Source organism: Peromyscus maniculatus, chromosome 5, assembly GCF_049852395.1.
Source record: "Peromyscus maniculatus bairdii isolate BWxNUB_F1_BW_parent chromosome 5, HU_Pman_BW_mat_3.1, whole genome shotgun sequence".
NCBI lineage: Eukaryota > Metazoa > Chordata > Mammalia > Rodentia > Cricetidae > Peromyscus > Peromyscus maniculatus.
This window is the reverse complement of record NC_134856.1, coordinates 91,774,960-91,800,891: the sequence shown is the minus strand read 5'-3', so window position 1 is coordinate 91,800,891 and position 25,932 is coordinate 91,774,960. Positions and strand designations below refer to the sequence as shown.

Genomic DNA, 25,932 nt, shown 5'->3' with positions numbered 1-25,932 from the left:
GCATCCTCAACATGAAAGATGTTTACTGATTATTAACTTGTCACATGCCAGGGAGAGTCTTTCCTTTATAATCACACCAGAAGAGTAAATTTGATTTTTAATATATTTGTGCAATTTCCCTGGAGATCTCTGAATAGTAATAATGAATTCTGAATATGAGAAATCTTCTTCATATCCTGTTGCACTGAATTAGGTGCCACAGGCATTGTGTGTCTTTGATAATTACCATCATTTCTCCTCAAAAGTTACTATTTAAAGGGGAAATGATGGGTCAGCATAAAACATAATGAATCTCCATGGGGTTGAAGTTGACTAGGCAAACTTGGTGTTTATACTTAGAACATGTTCACAGAGAAGCTGACATGGCTTTGTTCTACCCTACTTCCTTTACCCAGAAGTGAGTGAAGAGCACAAGGACTTAGTCTGGGTTCAGCTCATCACACATTCCACAGAAGGAGGACTCTTGTCCTCCTTGTGCATCCATCTATTTTTAATTAATTAATTAATTAAATTTTATAATTTAATTTTACATATCAGCCACGGATTCCCTTGTTATCCCCCCTCCTCCCCATCTTCCCCCCAGTCCACCCCATTCCCATCAACTCCAGGGCAAAGACTCCCCTGGGGATTGAGTTCAACCTGGTAGATTCAGTCCAGGCAGGTCCAGTCCCCTCCTCCCAGGCTGAGTCAAGTGTCCCTGTATAAACCCCAGGTTCCAAACAGCCAGCTGAGGAGCCCCCAACTGGATCAGGCCCTCTGGATAAGTGAGACAGTTGATTAGCTTGATTTGTTTGGGATGCATCCAGGCACTGGGACCGGGATCTGTCCTCAGTGCATCCATCTATAATTGCAGACTTATGAATTGCTCTGGCTTTTCCATCCTGCTCTTGCCTTCAGCGTAATCTTTACTGGTCAGAAAGACCACACTGAGACTTCAGTTTCTTCCTTTACATTGTCTCTCAATCCACTCAGCCAAATGACTTTGTCGTGGTATGTGTTGAGCTCTGTTCAGGAAACCAAACATTACATGTGTCGGATGGATCTGAAGTACCACTGCTTCCTGTTCTCGTAAAGGAAAGCTGACTTACAGTTTAAAAGCAGCCAAGAAAAGAATATCTCCTGGGAAATCCAGGCTGGAACATCCCCATACGATGCTTAGAGACAGAATCTGAGACTTCAGCTCTGAAGAGAGCACCCTGAAGACAATTCTCTTCCTGGTCACGACCGCTTTGAAGTTGGGAGCTTCATTATAGCTAATTAGGACACTGGATACTGATGATTGATGTGTTTCATTAATTTGATTTTTGGTATATAATACATCCCAATAGAGGATATTTCATGAAGGTGTTACATTGTAGTTAAAAAAAAAGCATATATGACAATGCTGGGAATATTTATAACTAATTTACCAGCTGATCAAACTCAAGTTACATTCTTAGTTTTCTTTGGTACTGTAGTTCTAGTAAATAGAGAGCTATAGTACTCTTGAAAGTGATGACTTATTTATCTTTTTTTTCATGAGAATAAATGATAGAAGTATTTCCCTTCTTTCCATGTCATTGTATGTCTACAAGAGCAGCTTTTTATTTTTAAAAGAAATAGGAAGAAAGGGGAATCTGACATTTCTAGGTTACTCCAGTTTGTAGTAGAATTCTCAATGCTCCTTAGAATTTAATGTGATTATGCACTGTACTTCACTCACTGTCTCAATGAAGAGTTAAAACTTAAATAAACTACCAGTGTTTAGCTGTTTATCTTTAGATTGAAACTATTTTTGTTCTTGAAGATTTTTCAAACTGCCTGTAATAGATATGCTAAAAATATATGTAATAAACATAAAAAAATTGGGGCTTGCAAGATGGTTCAGTAGGTAATGGCACTTGCCATCAAATCCAATAACTGATTGGATTTTTGGAATCTATATGGTTTAATAAAAGAACTGACTCCTGCAAGTTTTTCCGTGGCCTCTATACACATGTTATGGTACACTCTCTATATAGAAAACAAACAAAGATATAAATAAATGTAATAATAATGTTGATTATGAAGCCCAGTCTGTGAAGCTATCTCAGTTGGTAAAATTCTTGCTGCTGAAGCATGAGGATCTGAATTCAGATTTCCAGCACTCTCTTGGCAAGCCCAGAACAGTAGCATCCAACTATAATCCCAATCCTAGTGGGGTAGATAATGGTATTTCCCTGCAGCTTACTGGCCAGAGAGACAGCCTAGTTAAACTGGTGAACTCCATATTTAGTAAGAGATCTTATCTCAACAATTAAAAACTACTGAGAAAAACACCTGAGGCTGAGTCACTTCTGGTCTACACACACACACACACACACACACACACACACACACACACACACACACACAAACCTGCACACACATACACAAGTCAAACAAAATAATGAAAAAAGAAATTCAAAATTACACATTACTAAGTTAAACTAAGCAAACATAATGTGTGACAGTATTATAAACTACATTTAAAATAGCCCTCACATTCATGCTCCAAAGGTCCAAGTGACAAAGACTGAGTTCATATTTATGAGTTATACTGTGCTTATATCTTGGCATATGACAGATGTTCAAAACTGGCTTATACGACATGGCCAAGCAGAAATGAAAGTACAATTTTATACATTTGGAAAAAAATCACAGGCAAGCAGTGCATAATCTGGTGAATTCTTTTGTATAAAAGTGAGAAATAAATCCCAGATAAATAACAAGACTCACACCATTGCTTTTTCTTTGCTTCTCTTCTGCATGAGGAAACAGGTATGTAGCAAGTATGCTGACTCACTCAGGAGGAGCTAGATTCTACATAATGGCACCAGTAGGGCCCTGCCATCTTTCCAGGTACTTTCTCAGTTACTAAAACAACATTAACCTTAATAGCATTTTACAAAAACTGAATTACATACTGACAATGAAATTCCTTTGTGGTAGCAAGATGGTTTTTGTCAGTCTATTAAATCCTTGTGAAATTGCCTATCATATGATTTCAGCTAGACATCACCAAATTTCTACGAGGGAAGAATTCCAGTTGTTAGAAAGCAGAGATGGTGTCCACCTTGGGTTATCAGAATTCAGATTAAATACACTGAGCAACAAGGAGGCAGCCACACCTACTTGGGAAGGTTGACAGCGAACACAGAGTGGGGATGGGATGTGCAAAGTCACAGAGGGCTGGTCCATTTCATAAAAGCTTGTGATGACCAGCAGAAGCCTATCTATACCCACCTATCCTTCCTAATTCTTCAGAATTAAGAAAAGAAGCTTGATCCCGACTATGTGCTCTTAGGACATGGGTTTAAAGTGATAATCAATTTGATGAGCAGGTAGTAGTATGTGAAACAGATGGAAAAGACAAGACAGAAGTACAAACAGAATTGTAATTGAGTGTACGTGTCAATACTCAAAGAAGGACTATACTACAAGGCTTCTCTGCATTGTTTCTTTCCTTTTATTATATGATTTCAAGGTTGAGGTCTTTGATCCACTTGGACTTGAGTTTTGTACATGGTGACAGATATGGATCTAAATTCCTTAATTTTCATCAAATGATGGTAAAAGATGCCTGACCATGGGAAGAAGACAGCTATAGTTGCAAAAGTGTGAGGTTTCTGGAAATTTCCAGAAATATTGGGAGCCAGGTGGCTATATAGCAAGGCTAATGTTCCAGTCATGATGTTGACAAACAATTACTAAAACAAAAGTCTTGTGTGGGCTTTATCTTTAATTTGAATATGTAGTGGAGTGGTATGATAGTTAATTTGACTGTTAATGTGATCCCAGAAAGAAATGCCTAGAGTATGAGTGAGGCATAGATTTGGGTGTATCTGTGAGGGAGGGTTCCAAAGAGATTAACTGATGAGATAAGAACCTTCTCTCAATGTGGATGGTACTGTCTCATGGTTTGGGTTCCTGGACTGAATGAAGATGGAAAGAAAAAGACAAGCCAACTACTGGTATTTCATTTTTTTCTGCATCCTTGCTTATTGAGATGTGAGTTTACAGCCTCCCACTGTCACAGATAAGAGTTGGCTCCACAGACTTGCCTTTCCCACTATGAGGGACTTTATTACCTGAACTGTGAGCCTTAAGTCCTTCCTTTTAGGTATTGTATCACAGCGATGAGAAAGGGAGCTAATGAAGTGATCAAAGTATCCATTCTGAGTTTTGAGAAATGCTATGTGATTTTCTGTTGATTCAAGATTATAATGAGTGAATCATTCGACATTATTCCTAGTAAATACCGCTCTGTGGGTATATGCAGGAAGAAATTTACTAAGATATCTTATGAAACTTTTGGTGAACTAGCTTGTTCATCTGGCCTCTAGGCAGCATTTAGAACATTCCTGAGGAAGATGAAGAATGGTGTAAAAGGGATATAGGTGAATGGTGTAATTATGGCATGTTTATAAACTTGGATGTCTATGATATCTTGGCTGCTTCTATTTAGAGGTCATCAAAAACTAAGTTATCTCTTACTTTAAGTCTACAGTGACCATGATCAATTTGATCTTCCCAATTCCTCTGATAAAAATAATTTAAAAAATTAACACAATTGTGTGACCTTATAAGGGAACAATGCACTAAACAATTTTATTTTTTAAATCAGTCCTCATTTGAATGAGGGAAGAGATTAATTAAAGAACCTAAATTTCAAGCTCATGGGTTTTGCCTTTCTCAGCTTGAAGAGATCACAGCAGAAAGAATGATCTCAATGATTTCAAGAGAGTAATTAACTCACTATTCTCAAGACTCTGTAGACGTAATATCACTTTGAATACAAGTGGTGACAAAGAGAGAAAAATAAACCAAAATATTGCAGGAGGTGAAATCATACTGAATATTTTAAGATCAGATCAAAGAAATATTCATGGTGATATAATTTAATCCAGAATGGACAGTATCAAAAACAGATGTTAAAATGAATGTATCAACTTACTTTCAAATTTACTCATGCCATTTTAATTTAGAAAACGTACATGTATAAGAAATAGCCTGGCATTGCCCCACATATATGTAGAATATGGAGTGCAATCACACACACACACACACACACACACACACACACACACACACACACACACACACAGTGTTAATTTTGCAGCATAAAATAACTGCTGCTGCAAGTCAGTTGGCACTTTAATTGTAAGTGCATTTAACATACATTTGTCAGCCATATGAAGGCTTTCTCGTTCACAGATCATACCAACCACGCACTTAAAAATGTTTGTAAAAATTACATCCTTGCTGAACTTATACAGAAAATTTAGCTACCATCCCCCAAATAGTTCATTATAATATCTATGTGCATAGCATTTACGGTGTATTTGTTACCACAGGTAATCTAGATGAGCTTTAAAGTAGACTGAAGGATGTGCAGAGGTTCTGTGAAAATTCTGTCCCACTTTATGCAGAGATCCTGAGTGTCTAATGGGATTCTGACACCAATCCTGTGCAAATATCAAGAGATGGATGCATGGCAAATTTTACACATTTCTACCTCAGCTTTAGAAGCTAACAAAAGCCCATTGCAGCCAGATGTGTAGACTGCCATGTATAAACTCAGTCTAGTGTAAATATTGGTAGACTGATGCCTGCATATTGCACTGAACTGAGCTTTGGATCTCAGGCTTATATAATTTCCCCTTTAGCCCACCCTCAAGTATCTTTGTTCCAGCTCTGAGCTAGGGGGGGTGGTCCCACACTTCCACATAAGAGGTCTATGCAAGAATCTAAAGAAGCCAACTCTCTCATTTGTTCAGGGGCATGGAGAACCTTCATATTTCTATTTCTGGGGGTTTGGTTTGACATTCTTGGATTTATTATACATAAAATGCCACTACAGAAAAAGTCAAACCCCAGAAAACCTACCTGTGAGTGTTTATGTAAAATAGCTTTATAAATAAAGTTTGAACAGATGGGGAAAGCCATTTCAGTTAATTTGTATGTAATGGAGTTGCATGTATTCTACCGAGAGTGAACATCCCTTTGTTATTTGGTGGGCACACAGTCTGTATTTTAGGAGGAGCTCAATGACTTAACCTCTTTTCTTCAGAGTAGCACATAAAGAATCAGTCACAACACACTGAGTTCAAATGTCCCATTTGACTACTCTGCATCTGAATTATCTCTTTAATCTACTCCTTATTCATTTAGTAACTACATTTGAAATAGGACACGTACATTCACCTACATATGTTTACTGAGGGCTTTATTTTTATTTTGGCTTTGTATTGCCAGCATAAAATTGAGAATAAACTTAACATGGGAAATGCAAACATTAAGCTTATTGTTTATGCATCAAAATAGATGAAAATATACTATATGCAAGTGCCAGAGATATACATTCACAAGGTAATGTGGGAAGTGGGGTGTTTCATTATAAATTTGAATGCATGTTAAACAAAATATTTATTTAACTCTGATGGACACATGGTGTTTGACTTTGGATGCCAGGTTTTGCTGAATGGATAACATACTTTATTTCAATTGTGAACTATTAGCTGAATTGAGTGTGACAGCACTGGATTCACATCTAGACATCTCTTGTGTATGGTGTATGTGTGTGATATGTATATTTTTATAGCATATTGACTTACTTTTTATATATTAATTGAGTTATAGATTTTAAGCATTTAACTCTGATCTTTATTGTTTGCATTATTTAGGTGAGCTTTGATTAATAATTATCTTGAAATTCAATAAACATATTGTAGTGATATCTGAAAAGGAAGATGCTTGTGTATATGAGTTTAGTTCAGCAATCTATAAGGTTTCCTTTAATCTATAAGTCAGAAAATTGTATGACTCTTGTTACCTGGGGAAGAGGAAGCACAACAAAGGTGTACATAAATTTGTGCATACTGCAATGTATACATAGGCATAAGAACAAACACAAGCACATACACACACTCACACTGTTAAGGCAATGTGATCTTGGTCGATATTCTTCAAAATTTTCATGGAAAGAGAAATATAAAATTCTCCCCCATCCCAAGCCCTTTGTATTATGGCTCTATGTGACAGCCATTAGTAACATATTGTGTATGAGACAGTAGTTTGAAAATCAACATGAAAAAAAGCTTCCATAGGAATCTCTTAAGTGACAATTAATTTTATTGCCCAGAGACTATCCTTTCCTGAAATTTATATATTCTTGCAACATATCCTTTCCTGGACCTGTGCTTGCCTGGTAGTCAATCACACACCAGAGTCTTCTTTTATGTAGTTGTATGTGGGAGAATGTGGAGACCAGATGTCAATATTGAGTATTTTCTTTTCTCACTCTCCACCGTGTGTGTGTGTGTGTGTGTGTGTGTGTGTGTGTGTGTGTGTATGCATTTTCATAAAAGCCTTTTAGTGAGCCAGGAGCTCACTAGCTGGCCAGTGTTCTCCAAGGATCTTGTTCTCATTTGCTCATACTTGGCATTACAGATATCCACATCAGCTTATTTTGTGGGTTCTGGGGATCTGAACTTATGCCCTCATGTTTATGTGGCAAGCACAATTCACCCCATTTTCTCATCTAGCTTTCTGAAGTAGTTACTCCTGTTCTCTCTCTCTCTCTCTCTCTCTCTCTCTCTCTCTCTCTCTCTCTCTCTCTCTCTCTCTTTGGTTTTTCGAGACAGGGTTTCTCTGTGTAGCTTTGGCGCCTTTCCTGGAACTCACTCTGTAGACCAGGCTGGCCTTGAACTCACAGAGATCTGCCTGCCTCTGCCTCCCAAGTGCTGGGATTAAAGGTGTGCACTACCACCACCTGGCTTACTTCCATTCTCTTGGTCTCACTTCCCTGATCCATAAAACAAAACTGTTGCTTAGCTATTCATGTTTTCAATTTCTTTTTACATCAAAGAGAAGAAAAACCATGAGACTAATTCTGCTTGTTGGATAAAGAAAGCCATCACCAGGAAGCACAACCCTACCCTCTTTTAAGAATGTTGACTATTCCCACCACTAACTAGATATGGGATAACTTCAGAGAAGCCAGGGAGATGAGGAAACAAGACAGAACATTATAAAATTCACAAGCTATGCATCATCCCATTGGGTAGCCATGGATATGGCAGAACAATCAAGGAAAATGTTCTGGACATTAAAGGAATCTATGTTAATTCAGTTCTACAAAGATTTCACATGCCTAGAGATATTATAGTTTATCTATGAGTGATTTTAAAGTGATGAAAACAGTATTTATAAATTTTCATAGGTAGAGATAAATGTTTCTGGAAAGAGTTCTGATAATACAAGCTGGCTTTACTGTCTAGGAAATGTCTCCAAAGTTACAGAATTGTGATTGTCTGCTTGCTATAGATGAAGTATTGCATGAGTTGTGGTCCTCTAGACCTAGAGGAACAAAACTGATAAAATGATTTATTAAAGTGGCTTATAGGCTACAGTTCAACTATTTTTACAATGGCTGTCTATCAACAGAAAGTCCAAGAATACAATAGTTTTTCAGTTCATAAGGCTGAATGTCTCAGCTGGTCTTCAGTTGATGCTGGAATCCTGAAGAAGTAGGCTCTAATGCTGGTGAAGGAATGAACTTGCCAGTGAGAGCAAGGCTAGCAGGCAAAGTGCAAGAACTTCCTTCTTCCATGTCCCTTATATAGGCTGCTACCATAAAGTGTGGCACAGATTAAAGGCAGATATTCTCACCTCAAAAAATTCACATTAAAGGTGGATCTTCCCACTTCAAGTTATGTAATGAAGAAAACTTCTTGACAGGTGTACCCAGCTACTTGGGATTTAGTTAATTCTAGATGTAGTCAAGCTGATAACCAAGAATACCAATAAAAAGTAACTTAGTCCCAGAATATGTATTTATGAGATCTAACATGTCATGCTCAGTATGTGACAGTATTTACAAAGATGGTGTTCGAAGAGTTGAATTATTCAACACATACACCACACTATTACACTTCAAAGCCTACTATATGTCAGAGTCAAAGATGTTGTATAGCAGAGAAGAATTTCTAGATCTTACAGTAGACAACATATTTTAGGACTAAAACTATGTACACATATATTTTGCACCAAGAGTCATGTGCTTTATGCTATGATTTCTATGGTTATAGTCATGTTTGTGATAAGATCTTGATAGGTTAATTTCTTTTTAATTCTAAAAGCTGTTATCTTGTCTTTTTGTGTGGAATGATTACAATCTCACTACCAGATGGATGCCTCTTTCACCTTGAGACAGCATAATATGTCTTCTACCAGCTCATAGTCATCCTCAAATGCTAAGTATATGAAACCCCTACAATGATCTTCTTAGGATATGGTGCCCCCAAGATGAGCACACAGACAATCATTAAGCATCATTCTGTGAACAGCAACATGATGATCTGACAAAGGTCAGGAGACAGTAGTAGCATGGTTTGGAGTCTCTTTCCTACTCTTGGTCTTATTGTGTCACTTGTTTCTACTAGGGTCTTTGAAAAGCTTAGGGTCCCATGGAAAAATAAAAGAATTAGATGAGGTACATTCCATGTTATAAGTAGGGAACTGGGACTGTAGAGGTTGCTCAATATTTAATAGTCTTGCTCTTCTTGTAGAGGATCTCAGTTTATTTCCCAGTACCTACATTTGGAGGCTCACAATCAGCTGCAAATCTGGTTCCAGGAGATCCAACACCCTTTTCTGGTCTCCGTAGGCACCTGCTCACATGAAGTACACATACATACACTCAGGCACACACACATATACATATTTTTTTTTTAAAAAAGTGGGGAACTCTAGCCTTTTTGGTCCTCTGTGGTGAGAGCAATACTTAACCCAGGAAAGTGGTAGCAGAACTTTTGATAAATCAGAGTGTCACCAATGAGACTGAAGACAGTCATGATGCCTGAAACAGCCATTTCCTGAATGTGTGGCCTTAAGCACATGTCTTCTTCATCTCTGCATATTTCAGCACTTTCTCTGCAAAATGAAAATAACTCACATCACTACTTTATAGCATCATTGGGGAGATTAAACGAGATAACCTGAACTCAGGACAATATAAGTGTTAAATAAATATAGAAGACACTTGAGGCTGTCTAAGAACCAAATGGCATCTTGCTGATTGTATTGGCTAATGCAATTAATCGCCATATTAGTTGTAAAAAAAATCTCAACATTTTAGAATTCAGGCTTTCTTGTATTGTGTTGATCTCTAAGGCTAGTTTAACACTTTAAAAAATATATCTGATCCTCTCCCCGTGCGCGCGTGTGTATGTGTGTGTGTGTGTGTGTGTGTGTGTGTGTGTGTGTGTGTGTATCACATGTGTAGAAGTGTCTGTGGTACCCCAGAAGCGGCTTTTGACTCTCTAAAGCTGGAGTCAAAGGGGTTGTGAGCTACCTAATGTGGATGCTGAGAACTGAAGTCTCAGTTCTCTGAAATATAAGCAAATACTCTTATCTCTCTCTAGCACCCCCTTTTATGGTTAGTATGCCTTTGCTGTGTTGTGAGTAAACTGAAAAATCTGTAGTTCAGATATAAATTCAAAGATTTTCCTATTAATTTATTACTTAAGCTAATTGTTTTCTGATTTTTTTCTATTTCCTGTTACTAAAAGTCATGGTTCTGTTTTTGTAATGAGCTCAGACCAGGGCATCATTCTTTCTTGCAGAATTACATTAGGATAAATCACAAACTAATAGTTCAGAGTCATACAGAAAACATTTCGGTGAGTACTATAGGTCCAGGAAAGGTAAACCCAGGATAGCTCAAACAGGGAATGGTTTTCCTGAGTAACATCAGAAGAGATGCATGGAAGAAAGAAAAGTACTTTCAGCATGGAAGATAATCTCAGGGCATTCATGCATGAAATTTGTAATGTTCACAGTCACAGGTGTATTGAAAACTGGTGATAAGAATTCTGACATGAAGTATCCCTTCATGGTAGAGGGATAGGAGTCAAGACATCTTGAGATTGCTGAAGGAGCAGCCCAGCTAGGATGTGGAAAGCAGAAGCAACATCCAAGTGTGAGAAGATCGAGGACCATTTCCTGGGATACACCAGGTTTAATATAACATGCTTCCATAGTGAGGAGTCATTGGCACTAATATCCGAATTGTGGACAGTGCATTATTTATTTGGATAAGTATATACAAATTGCAAATAACAATCCATTGTTTGATTTCAATTTAATCACTTTACAATTTCAGTTTCTAGGATGTTCAAGCTTTAAAAAATTCAAGTACATTTAGAAATCAATACCCAGATGTATATACTGCAGCCAGTATCGTTATACCTAAAAGTTACAGGTCAAGAGCATAAGACCTACTAAAGAATTTTGTCATCTGATACTATATTTTGGGGGTGGGTTCTATATATGTGTCCTGCTTATATAAAGGAAGAGAAGATTATAGACAGATAGATGAATGGCAGGTACATAAGATAAAGGAGACCAAGAAGTAAGCTCTTTAGATAGAAACTGAGGATAGATTCGGTGATTGTCATTTTTTTTTTTTTTGCCACAATCTATCTCATATTGACAGTATCGAGTGGAAGCAGGAGGGAGTGCTGAAACCTTTACTGATGATATAGATGAACGGTACTTAAATTGCATTAGACAGATGGGTGTGCATCCCACTTTATATGACCTCCAGGCAGAGCTATCCTGTCCTTGGTCACAAAAATTGCTAGTCTTTATTACAAGCAAGAGACAGCAATTTAAGTTACTGTCTTTGGTTTGGTGCCAGTATTTTGTGTTATACAGTTGCTAGTGCACAAGTTCATTCTCAGCAAAAATGGCTTGCACTTGGTTAGTACCTGGACCATTTTGGAAGAAGGAAGTTAAGTCACTGGCTATAGGCATAGGATGCAGAAGCATAGTTGTGTATCTAGGAGTGGGGACTACCCCTTAAAGAGATGACAGGTGCTCAGGCCAGAAGCAGGATAAATGAAGCAGGGAAGAGACACTCCGCGTGGCAGCAAAGGCACTTGTCTAAGAAGGCTGGCTCCTGAAGAAAGACTCAGGTTCTTTTAACTTTGTTGGGTCTGATGACTTCATTTCATTTCTTACATGGAAAATACTGATGAGCAATAAGCATGCCAATCATCAGGAGACTAATTCAGCAAACAATAAAAGTGTGCCTCCCACGTTTTCTGAGAAGAGAGTTTTGTAAAATATCTCTTCCACATAAATGACAGAGAAGGCGGAAGACACTGAAATTTGATTTCTGGCTACCCCGAGCAGTTTTCAGAGCTTACATTGTTTAATCTCTACTATTTATCATGTGACTGACAAATAAAAGGGTCTAACAAATGTTTGTTGGACAGATAAATTCCAGAGTTATGTAACTCTGATGTAAAAATAAAGGAGACAGAATGGTTTATAAATATGCAATCTAAACATGAGTTAATTCTGCATCAAATATTTATTGATAATGCACAATGACATCACTGTGTTAATTCTAGAGAATACAAAGGAACGCACCAAGATACCCATTTTAAGGGATGGCAAAGAAGATAGTAGCAACACCCTCATTCAACCTGCACATATCTTCACACACCTGAGATCTGTCTTTTGTCCTCTATTTCATTGTCCCAAAGGTGTCTGCTGGCTGCCATCTCATAATCTTCACTGGTTTCCCTTTCCCATAAGTTGTTGTAGCTCCCACGATCTATTCATAATCTTGGTAGAAAGTGTTCTATTTTCTGATTATTTCTTTTAAAAATTATTTTTAAGGTTGAGCAAGGAATCCCACCCCAGCCTTGACACAGGGTGGGGGTGCTTGGTCCTGCCTCAACTTAGTATGTCAGTCTATTTTGACTCCCCTTACTCTCTCTGAGGAGTGAATGGGGGGTAGGGTGAAGGGAGGTGAGGGGGTAGGAGGAGGGGAGGGAGGGGGAACTGGGATTGGTATGTAAAATGAAAAATAACTTTTTAAAAAATAAATAAAAGTACAAAAATAAAAAACCTTTTTAAAAATACATTTTAATTAAAATAGAATTACAGCACTTTCCACACTCCCTTTCCTACCTCTAGCCTCTCCAAGATACCCTCTCTTAGAACACTGCCCCCATGTCTTATTTCAAAATTGACATATCTTTCCTAGAGAGCTTCAAAAATTTTAAAGATTATTTTGCTGTGTGTATTTCTGTGTATCATGTGTGTGAGTGCCCTTGGAAGCCAGAAATCATTGTCGGATTGCCTCAAACTCGAGTCACAGATGGCTGTGAGGGGCCATGCAGGTGCTGAGAATTGAACCCAGATCCTCTGGAAGAGCAAGCAGGTAGTACTCTTAACTTCTGACCCAACTATGAAGCTCCTCCTAGTGAATGAGCATCTTTTATGTTTTGACACCATAGAAAGAGTGGCAATGTTATATCTTGATAGCTTAGTTTTATAAGAAACTTTTATTTGAAATAATGAAAGAAATACAAGTTATACTCAATTTTATAAAAGCAACTCATTTTACTTAGTGGTTTTTGTTTTAAAAATTCACTGTCTATGTTCATTATACATGGGACTATATGATATATGAGGGTAATTTAATACAAGTTTAAAAGGTATGTTGAGCATATTCTCTTTATAAGTATCACAAAACCCAACACTGTAATTCAGTTGTGGTAGGTTACTACTCCCTGCTTTCATGTGACACAACTGGATTTGTATCTTGATATACAACATAATCTTACAGAAGAGCACTGTACCAACTTCTTTTTATTGGGTCTTGGTAGCATCTATATAAATCCATACTAGGAAGTGGTGATATACTTACACATTAATAAATAAGTAGATTAGTAAAAATGTACCAAATACAGTTCTCGTCTGCATAATCCTACCTGGTTAAGGCAAAATTTGGCAGTTCTGCAAGCAGCAGAAAGGAATGGGTTGGCTCATAGGTTTGAATCGTGTATCTTTGTGTATTAAAAGCTACACAGAATAAAAAGCAAGAGAGATGAACTTTAATCAAGCTTAGGAAAAGATTCTCTAAGTTATCCCTCCATTTGTCTTTTGTCTGTGTGTCCTTTGTTCTTTATTAAAATCCTTTTGTACAAATGTGTTGTTTCTTTTTATGATGTAAAAAGATGGGTTTTTACTAGTGGCAAAGACAAGAAGATTTATTTTACTTTATGTAAAATATGCACAAGGAGAAACTTCAATTGTTGATTCCCTAGAACTTTTGCAATTAAACAATTAAATTTCCCTCAGAATTATGAAGTATAACCAAAAACGAGTATCATTTCTCCACTATTTCTCAAAGTGTTTATACTCTCAGATGTAGCCAAGATTTTATTGTGGTATTTAATTTCTTTAAAAATGTATAATAGATAACTACTATTTCAGAGTAGACTAATCTTTTAACATTTTAATATTCAATATTTCCGTAAATACTTATTGCATTTTAATCTTGAGCCTGCCATTTCTCTATGCCACATGCATATATTAGCAGTCTACATAAAGCACACAAGCACACAATTTAATGACTTGAATTCTATTCATTAGCTACACACAAAGGCCACATCATGATTCAATTTTCGTGAAATGAAAAAGTGGATTTAAAACTCTGCTGATTACATGAAATGATATGCATGCACACTTAAATTTGTTAGCCTTAATAATAAAGGAATTTTCTTCCTGTATGCTTAGTAAGTAAAATCATATCTTTCAATTTCAGTTAGTACTCAATGTCTACCCATTTGCTAACCCCAGAGTGGAGTTGTATACTGACGTTGGAGCAATACCTTACCACGCATCAAAACTACTTTTAAGCGTGGTATCATTTACTCTGTGTATGTTTGAAGGACTGTCAAAGTGGATGTATTTCCTGTGCAATTGCCTCAGAGTTTTTCAAATGTTTGTGATACCCTATTATTTTATATAGACATCTAACAAATGATTTTTGTTGCAACATGATTCTTTTCTGTGAGAAAATGTGATTGATAGAATTATTGAAATTTAAAAAATTACTTTGATCACATTTACTGGGTTTAAAAGTTACTTTCAATTAGAGTTAGTAGAACCTGGATAACTGCTTGTCCTTTGAGTTCTAACTATAGTAATTATTTAGGGGCTCAGCACAGACAAATATGTTTCAATGTTTTTGTTTTCCTAAGGATTAAGAAAATGTATTGTTTTTGGATAATTTATTTTCCTCAAATTTATAAAATAGAGTTTAAGAAACAGTTTTTTTTTTTTTTTGTGTGTGTGTGTGTGTGTGTGTGTGTGTGTATTTTAAACAGTTTATGTTTTGGCTCTTAGCCTTCAGCACAGCCTAATATCAAGTGGGTGGGCTTCTCCTTTAAGACCACAGCTATTTTCACAGCGACAGGCCCAATGTGAACTCAGCAGCTGTTACAGACAGGGATGAGTGAACCCAGCCAGACTTGGGGTTTGGAGGAGGTCAAAATCTATTTTGCTGACGTTTCTGTCATGTTTATTAAATTGCATTCTTCTGAATGCAATTAAACTTTTAAGAAATATTGCTTTTATCTCCAAATACATTAACTAATGTATTTTGAGCAGCATAGCTGTTTTTTTTCAAACAATTATAGAAATCTGAAGCATGTGTTTCACACTAGCTGATGGTGATTTTTAGAAACATTAGACTCCCTCCCTACTTTTGTCTCATCCTAACCCTAAGAAGGAATTTGACCAGGATTAGCATCTTCCACTGAAAATAGGCTTTGATGATGAAAAAAGGTGTGCCCACATATCCGTCCTACTTTAATACCACGTTTGGGAAGATGTATTTGAAAAATCATGTAAGACATTACAAAATGATGAGGCAGTAGGAAACTAGAAGCAGAGATTTCATATCCAACAAATGAAGCAGCAAAGATTAATTAAATCTATAAAATTATCCAAAGCACATTATGGGAAAGGTGTTCAAAAGCATTACACACGAATTCATTTCCAAGTGTTATGATTATCATTTCAGCATTAGATTCTCTCCATCTACCCAAGACTTCAGAAAAGAGAGTTTAGGAATATGTTACGAATAGTTTTGTTTTATTTATTATCTGAATAGCAAAGCAACAGCCCCAGAAAGAAACCTTGGTCTGTGGTGTGAATGGCTTTTCTGTTGACACTGGTTTAAAAATGTCCAGTGGCATGACTGTAACCTCATTGTAGTTGGAGTGTTAATGTAAGACGCAAGTACTTTACACCAAAAACAAAACCTGCATCTCTGAATCTTTTTATCCACATTACAGATCACCCTTTCTCGTCTGCAGGAGTTTTTTCTTTTCCAAGGTGTGGGGAGGTTTTAGGTGAATATTCACACTGGAATGAATTAGCAGTTAAGCAAACAGGACTGTTCTAATTGTCCTTTCCCATAGAAGCAGATTGGCAGCTTCACCCTCAGTTCATAATTCGAAGTACACAGAGCTCAGGAAAAGCTTTCAATGCTCATCTTTAAGACATTTGAGCATAAAGTTACCTGTGTATTTATATTGTATTCTCTTTAGATTTTAAAAATAAATACTACTTCTCTTTGTTCATATGAAGGCTTCACTTATCAGACATGATTCTTACTCAAGTATAATATCATTTTTATGTCCTTCATATGAACATAAAATTTACATAATCTGCTCATTATTTTGAAAAATTAAAAGTAACATTAACTATCTGACAGTTTTATAATTTAGCACAGGTGAATGAATTCTAATATACTTGCATTTAATAACACAAAGGAGGCAAATACTAGCTATTTTCTGTCCAGAAGCCAGATTCAAATGGAATTCATTCACAATCAATAAAAGAATAAAATGGAATTCTGTTACTGCCTTTCATATTCAACACCTATAACTAAAACAAAAGATAATTAAATATCCACCATGTATTGAGAGGACCCAGGTGATTCCAATTAACTCTTTATAATAATATACATAATTCTCCAGAAAAGAAAATCTGTTGTCTCTTCAAGTGGCCAGATTCATTTCTGAGAAATTAAAATTCCTTTAAAAGGCAAACAAATCAGCTCCTAAGTGGCTAATGCTTGGGTGTGATTCCTGGGAAGCTGGATTCACTCACACATTTTCAGCTGCAGATTTAGAGCTTAGAGCTGTGCTTTAGACTTTACTTAAAGCCATCCAAGCAGCCAGACGTAACAGCCCTTGACGTTCTTTCCTTCTAGGTAAAATAAAATCCAAGAGGAAAATCTGAACCTCAATCACTAAACATGGACGTTTTGGTACCAGGCTGGCAAGGGATGCAAGTAGAAACACAGACCTGTCCTAGAGTTATTTCTGCTTCTCAAGGTCTCACAAGAGTCTATCCAAATTATGTGTATCCAAAATTTAAAAGGAACTCCCCCCCACACACACCATTTTTATTTTCATTTTGAAAACCATGTCCCTCTATTTGATGTTGGCACATTAAGTGAGTTATAATATATTAACAGCTATAAATAAGCAATTGTATTTACACAATCAAGAATTTACAGCATATATCCTTCTGAGCAAAGGAAATCATTTAATTGAAAAATAGAGGTTAGTTCAGATTCATGTTATCTATAAACCCCAAGCGGCAAGACCCAAGATTGGGACACCATCAGCCAGTGTGCACTGTTGTGTCTCTTCAGACTTTTATTTTTTCAGTTATTTTATGCTCACATAGAACCACATGCAAAGTATTAACATTCAATAGTTGGACTGTTTTGTAAAGGACATTCATGATTTTCATGGCTCACTTGAATTTGATTTAATTTTTTTTTCAAACTGGTTAAGTGCTTTTAATATCTTGTTCATGTTAAGAAAATCTGCCCTTTTACAAATCTTATTTGCAAACCATTAACACCCAGATTGGCCACAGCAACATCTGTTTAGAAATAAAATTTATAAATGACAAAGAGTCAAACATTGTTTCTTCTTTCATTCATAGTGTATTTCTAAATTGTTTCTGTTATATAAATACAAATTTACATTTTCTAGCATTTTTCGAAAAAGATGCATATAGGTATAACATTGATTCAATGTTTCTCGTCTTTGCTGTTTAGATGCACACATACACATAGCAATATACATATAGACAGGCACATGGTAACGTATGTATATGCACATATAAGTATTAAATTAAACACAATGCTTTCAGAACATAAGTCACCTGTCTGTATCTCATAAAATCCAGTCTCTCACTCAATCTCAGTTTCCTTATGTAATACCTTTCTGAGATGGCTTTTGGCAATAACTCTATTGCCTCTATTTAGATAAGATACATGAATCTCATACTTTTATTCTAAATTCAAGTTCACTCGTCATATCTAATGCCCTTGAAGCAATCTCAAATTACTGTTATTACATGGGTCACTAGAAACCAGAAGCACTAATATAAATTTTAAAGAGAGGAAAGAAAGGAGGAAACCCCTTCATGCAATTAGATCCTGACTAACGGTTGGTTTAATCAATTTGATTTTTATCCCTAAATCCAGTCCTTCCTCTTGAGCTGTCAGCGAGCGAGATAAGAGCCAGTGGTGTAGATGGGGCTGTCTTTTTCCTGCCGAGATGACAGCCCCATGGATTACCAAAGCATTGCAAGGGATAGAGAGCAACACAGCGCTGCACCCTCATCCAGTGCGCAATCTTTCTATTTCATTAATTTTTCATGGAATTTCATTTCACAACAAGCTGGCGTCTGCCATCCATCTGCTCCACTTACTATGTCCCCTCTGCCAACTTTTTATTTGCATTTCACAACATTCTCCGGCTGCTCCGCTCCTCACCACCTTGCTGAGATTCCCAATTTACTTTCCGTAGATCTGCCTTGTTTGGTTGCTTCCAAAATTCACTCCCAGTCCCCTAAAGATCTGTATACTGAACCACTCTGGAACAATAGCTGAATTTCAAGACAACTTTTTTGTTGTTGTTGTGGTCAAATACTCCAAAGAATGACACATTATGTTCCAATGCTCAACTCAGCTGACCAGTTAAATGAGTGTTTGCATACTGCTTAAATACTTCCCAAAGTCCTTTTCTAGTTGATGGAAGATGGATACACTTCACTCTGAACTGTGTCCTTCAGTTTACCTTGAATGGGTATCAGTTCTCATTCTGTTTCCAAATAGGTCTACGTTAAAAGAGATTTTTGTTTCAAATTCTCAGAAACTTCAATTACTTTACATATTGTATACAATAATGGGCTACATATTTAAATATTTTATTTGAAAAATGAATTTCAGGCCAATGTATATCCTCTTTGGGGAAAATAGACTAACAACAACAACAAAAAGAAAGAAAACCAGATCTAAAACACAGAAAATATATACCATTTTAATAAACGAGAATGTCAAGGTGTATTCATGAGACTCCTCAGATATATTATCCTGACAGCCTATTGTTAAGAATTCAATTTTAAGTGATTTATTTTTAAGTACTGCACTATTTTTGAAGAGGTCTTTCTCTTAGTCTACCTGAGTTATCTGCTGCTAATAACAATTTTAAAAAAAGCCTTAAATCTTAACCTTTTGTTGAGGTTAAAATGAATTCTTTTGCAATATTTGCAGTTGTTTTCTAACGAAAGCAGAATTATCCTGTATAAAGCACAGAATAGATAAAACTGTTTAAAATCATGCTGTATAATTCTACCAGGAACTACAAAAATAAAGTGCAATCTTTTAGTTCTCTCCATGTGCTATTGTAGGCAATACTGTATGGGTCGTTAATGATGACAGGTGATGATAGCCTTCATAACTACCTGCACTATCATTGTTTTCTAAAAGTCTCTAATTGACATCAAAGGAGGATAAACTGCTACATTCCACACATCAAATGGTTTCAGACCCTACTTTTACACATGTACAAAAATCAGATGCTCTGCCCAGCCTTCTCCATGTACTTTTATTTCACTTGTCACTGTCTTGTGTTAAAGTAAGATTCTCACATTTCCCATTTGTCTAGACAGTGTAAACCACTTTACAAATGATTTCTAAAGGAAATCCTAACTAAAGCACCACCTACAGATAACATACAAAGGTAAATGATATGAGGTCTCAATAAAATGAAAGTGAGATTTGGAGTAGGGAGATCTATTCAAAGAATTTTCTTTAAAGTTTATCTGGCAGAGAAATGTGAGCTTCTGCTAGGTAACCCTGGGAATAACATTTTGTGACTAAGTTTTTCTTCCATTTTTGAATTATTAAAGATATGTATTACTTTCTAAGTGGTACTGTGGCAGAAACCTACCCTGTAAAAGAAAGGACCCCATTTTCGAGATGATGGATTTCATTTACCAGTAATCATATCTTATCATTACCATAGTTAGGCTGTAGTTTGTGTTGAAGTTCAAAACATAGATTGTTGGATCATAAAAAGCATACCGTACCAAAGACACCTTTCAAGGCTACACAGAAAATAAAGAGCCTTTAACACACTCACCAACTGGATGCTATGATGCACTTTAAAAAAAAGAAGCTTGACTGGCAGATGAGCTTGGAACATACATGCATACATACATTTATCATAATTACATTTGCTAACTTACAAGAATAGTTTAACATATTATAATCAGCATCTTCCATAATTACACAATAACCTTTCTAGAATTCCTTAACTGTCTCCCATGTATGTGTGGTTTTTCATTTTGGACAGGCTTAAAATTAGAAGCTATGCTATTCTATCTTTGTGAAGATACATGATTACTAAGATAAAATTTAAAGACATCATTGCTCTTGATGGAGTAGACGAAATGTTCATTTGTCATACAAGATATTACAAATAAACTTATCTTTTTCTGGGAGATTAAAAGAAAAGATTTGCTGTGTCCTGTGACTGAGTATGCTAGCCTTTATTTTGATCATATATAGCTACATTGTTAACTTTGCCAGTAAAAGCGAATATTTAATAATTTCACTGTCTACCACATCAGCTGTTGTCAGATGCCACAGAAAAGGCCACTTATACACAGGTCTACACACAATAGAGACTGATATATGATTACCTATTGCCTTTGTTAGGAAAATTTGGAGACTTATGATCATTAAAATTACTAAGGGTACAAATATTTGCTGTAAAAGTTTTTATTTTGGGCTGTCATGGTTTGGTTTTTAGCAAATAAAGACTTGCTCAGGTTTCTTTTTATTTTCTTCCAGAATGCTTTTTAAGTTAGTATGCCTTATACTTCATGGTAAGGCAAAAGAAGGAAGATAAGAATTTCCCTTGGCTTACATTTCTATAGACTGTGTTAGTGTAAATATTGCTCCATTTGTTTTGTTCTAAATAGCTAAACAGACTATAAAAAATAATCAGGAAACACAAACACCTGAAGCATAAAGACAATTTTTTTCTTTACTTCTTTTAAAAGTGACATTCATTGTTTAACTGTTGAAAGCCATGGTTTTCTTAATATTCATGTCATTTTTAGTAGCACGTAGCTTTAGAAGAAATCAGTGAGTCAATTTCAAAAATATTTTCAGATAATGAAGTGAACATCAAATACAGTTGAGCTGTTTGAGAATTGAAGTACAATTATAAAATCAGCCTCCTTGTGAAACCAAAGATTCTGAAACAATCAAAGGCAGGTGTCAGGTCTCCTTTGCTTTCAGGGGTCTTATGTGTGATCATAATCAAGGACTGTTCGCTTCTGACATTTATGTTTGGTAAATTTGTGACTAGAAAACATATTGGATGCAGGGACTGCTAGGAAACACTTAGCAAACCTAGCAGAAACTTATCTTAGGCTATAGAGATTCTAGAAGGGTTAATATAACCACCACCTCATCTCACAATGTATCCTGCATAAGAACAATTCAAAAATCCCAACTCACTTAAGTTGTGCCTGCTCTGCATACCTCTAAAAACACTTTAAAAGCTAATAGAAAACCAAAATACCTTCCAGATGCTGGTAAGAATACTGAACTTCCACTGACTCACAAAGAGTCAAGTTCCTCCCTGAGAAGGAAAGAGGCAGCTTTGGGATCATCTTTAAATCCTTCTGTGGAATGCTCACCGGCTAAAGATACATTCTTGGGCACCGCCTATCACGTTGGAAGAATTGCTAATTTGACACAAACCCTTGTGTGGAATCCCTGCACTTGTGGTGACATTGACTAAGTTCTGTGCTTCCCGTTTCCAACACTATCAGTAAGAAGGTACAGCCTGAGTTTGTCAGCTGCAACCTGCCATTCGCTTGTCTCTCTTTTTCTGGTTTGCGAGATTTAATTTTCTTTCTTTTCCTACCATTAAGACACAGCGTTTATTTCTTTACTGGCAGTAATTTCTGCAAGGACGTGCCTTGTCCTCTTTGTCTATGCCAGTGTTTACATGACCACGGGATAGCTCACTGAGTTAGAAAAAAAATAAAATAAATAAAAGCCAGTCAATTTGGGAAGGAGATTGCCAGGGTTTTGCCCTCTTTTTCCTCTGAGACAATTTGGATAGGAGGAGCTGGGGCAAGAGCTCATTCCCTCATTTTTATGTGTGTTGGCTTAAGTGAGTGTTTCTTTTGGCACCCTGTGATACTGTCAGCTCCAAGAGTGTCTAAGTGCCAGCCTTGGGTATCAAGTAGGGACGGTGGTACCCAGAATACAAGCATCCGAGGATGGATGCTCCTCTGCTCAGTCCTCGCAGCTCTCTTCCCAGTGTCTCCTGCCAAACACCTTCCGCTGAGCAGCTGCCTGGCTCGCAGTACCCTCTTCTGGGCTTAAGGAAAGACCCTCTAGATGTTTACAAAAAGGTTTGAACTCACAAGCGCCCTACTCAGTATGGATATCCCCAAAACATCATAAAGTGAAGACGACAAGCGGAAACAAACAGCCACCGAGATCGCAGGAAGGACAAGGGGAGAGTTGCAGCGGGCACCAGAGCGCACGCACGGAGAGCTTCTTACCTTTCCTCTTGGACCTCCTCCGCCTTCTCCTCTTGGACTTGCATTTGAGTTGACTGCTTAGCCCTCCAGATCCTCTGCCGCTCCCCAGGACAGATGCCATGCCAGTCGGGAGACTCAGAAAGGAGCCAGTCCTTAATCAATTTCGCCTTTCTTATTCTTGCTGCTGCGGCCGCGGCCGTGAGTATTTCTGCCTTTGCAAATCAAGTAGCAGGCTCACTTTTTAGGACTGAAAATGCCAGCAAGCACCTTCTCTCTAATTGCCCCGTCACTTGGTTCTGGATGAGCTGAAATGCTCGGATGCGCGTTGGAAAGCTGAGCCCTTCCCTAGGCAGAAAGCTCTGGGAAAGATTCTCCCGCGCGTCCTGAGCGCCCCGGAGCTCTCCTCCTCCTCTGGGCTCCCAAAGCAGGGCTGCTACTTTTGCGCCTCTGCGAGTTGTTTGGCACCATCCACTTTAAAGCCAATCACGCAGGGAGCTCGTCTATTTGCTGCCGCAAAGTCTAATTAGATCCAATCACAACTGTCTTCTGGCTCTGACATCAGCAGTACCAGCTCCACCGCCTCTGGTAGCTTGCAAACTCAGCTCCCATTTGGACGGATGGAGCCGCCCAGGACAGGCTGGAAGAAGACAGGCTTCAGAGGAAGCCACAATCACACCGAACTGGTTTTACTGGGAGAAGTCCAACAATGCAGTTTATAGGAAGGTGACTATCCTGGGATGTCAAGGCTTTTTGCTGCAACCACTTGATATGCTCAAAAGACGCAAGGACCTATTTCTCAAACCCAGCAGTTTTTTAACTAGTTAGGTTAAGATGCTCATTGTCTGGAGCGGGAAGGATCTCTTTAGGTTCTGTTTAGAACTTCAGAAATACTCTGAGATCTGTAACTGCCAAAGAGAAGACAAGCTCTTTAGGAATTGTTTACTCAGAGACTGTTTGCATGTTTGTTCTGATGGGTTCCCAGTCCACCTCCTTTTCATATCCCTAAGCTGTTCCTTTAGAAAAAGCATGAAAACGGGTGTTCTGATTTCATCTGAATTTTATAGAGAGGAAATTCCCGTGGTGTTTCATCCACTGAACAGTTACAGGAGAGACAGGTTAAGAGTGGGAAGGGGAGAGGAGGAGAGGGGAAGGGAGGGATGGGAGAGAGGAAGAGAGAGAGAGAGAGAGAGAGAGAGAGAGAGAGAGAGAGAGAGAGAGAGAGAGAGAGAGAGAGAGAGAGAGAGAAATAAGGAGAAGGAGGAGGAGAAAGATCCCATGGCAATTGTAATACTGACATACAGAACGGAATATTGAAGAAATGGTCTACACATTGAAGTGATGTTACAATTCTATTTTCAGAGATACCCTAGGTTTCAAGAATTGATTTCCAGAACATAGAACTCTAACATAAGACATAAGAAAGAATATAACCCAGCCATCATCATGGCATCTTGTATTTAAATCTCATAAATTTTAACCATTGTAAGATTGGTTTGATAAACATTGACTCTAAAATTTGGTAGGATGAGTTTACAGGAAGACAGGAAAATTATTTCCTGTTTCTGTTATTTACCGAGTTCCACATTTCTTTTTCCAAGCTCCTTATGGGCCTTGATATTTCCATGTTATTTCCCTTATGTAGGAAATAATTATCCCAGGGAACATTGGAAGTAATTAGGGTGTCCATAGATTGCTATATTAGTGAGCTGAACAATTCTTGCTCAGCTTTCATTGATGATAGAGACAGTGAATTTCAAATCCTAGCTCCACTGCTATGATTCACAGTCATTTACTAAACAGTGCCTCAGTTTCCCTATCTGTGAAACAGAGATAGCAGCCTCAGCTCCTTCACTTCATACTTTTCAGTCAGTATAGACAGTGACCAGCAGACAATAACCACTTTATGATTATTAGCTTCATCCAGTGGATAATTTCAAGAGACTCCTACAAGTAGGCCTTAGAGATAGAGAACTCGTGTTTTTCTTCCCTTTTAGACTGTTTGACTTCCTGGCTTATCTCAAAGGGAAGACTGCAGTCAAGCAAGCTTCTCCAGTTTGGCTTGGGTTCAACAATTCCCCTCCTGCAACGTAACTGCTTAGTGCTAATCATGGTTTCTCCTGAGTGTTGAGAAACTACATGACATTCTCATGTAACCTGCAACATAAGAGGCTGAGATTTTGTGGAAGTTCAGTGAGAGCTCCTATAATATATAGACTTTGCGGTGTACTTCAAGAAGAGCAGACATTGTGATGAATTATGATACATCAAATAAAGAAAAAACATGCAAAACACAAGCCACGAGGCTCAGAAAATGTTCAATGATGAAGAAAAAAAAAGCACGTTCCTAGTGCAGTGTTTATAAGATCAAAGGTGAAAATTATGGAGTATAACTGAGAAGACCTAAGTTGACCTTAGTTGTAGAAATTCCTTCCTTGGTACATTGGAGTCACAAGGGGATGAGGCAAATGTCAGAAGCAGTGCTATCCCTCAGCCTTGCAAAGGCTAAGAGTTTCCACTGTAGTCAGAAGTACAGCTGTGCAACCTCACCTGTTAAATGTCTGTGCTCCACAGAGAATGTCTGTGTGCCTGCAGAAAACCTTTCACCAGGTTGAGTCACCAGTGGAAGTTCTTTCAGATAAAGCTACACATAGATGACCCATTGCTACTTGATTATGCCCATAACCTCACCAACATGATACCTCTGAGACTCATACATACTGACTCTTATTTTACTAAGGCAGTAAGGGAGGCATAGAACAGAATCTTGAATATATATATATATATATATATATATATATATATATATATATATGTGTGTGTGTGTGTGTGTGTGTGTGTATACACATGTGTGTATCCATATATATATGTGTATATATATATATATGTGTGTGTGTATGTGTGTGTGTGTGTGTGTGTGTGTGTGTGTGTGTGTGTGTGTGTTTGGTGAGAAGGAATAATGATTAAAATCTGAATGTGAACAGTTAAACATCAATTAGGCAAATCTTGGCCAATGTTTACTTTTCTTGAAGTTTCTCTGTTTATTTTGTGCATAATCTATGCAATGTTACTATATAGAGGTATTTCTCTTTGCTGTATTTGTTGTTTTGTGTGTGATATTGCCTCATAGATGATATACTTAGTCCTCTAGTAAGGATGGGATAAAAAAATGGATGTTTCTGTATT

General features: G+C 37.3%; 1 protein-coding gene across 2 annotated transcripts in view; it reads right to left on the bottom strand.

Moving 5' to 3' along the window:
• Adarb2 (adenosine deaminase RNA specific B2 (inactive)) overlaps positions 1–23,197 on the bottom strand; it is a 532,528-nt gene extending 509,331 nt beyond the window's left edge. The window contains exon 1 of one of the 2 annotated variants that reach the window (XM_006987845.4): positions 22,771–23,197. In XM_006987845.4, the coding sequence (XP_006987907.1) occupies positions 22,771–22,870 (100 nt within the window). In that variant the 5' untranslated portion in view covers positions 22,871–23,197. The remainder of the gene's footprint in view (positions 1–22,770) is intronic. The other variant, XM_016006368.3, reaches the window with a different exon arrangement.
• Between the last annotated feature and the right edge of the window lie 2,735 nt (positions 23,198–25,932).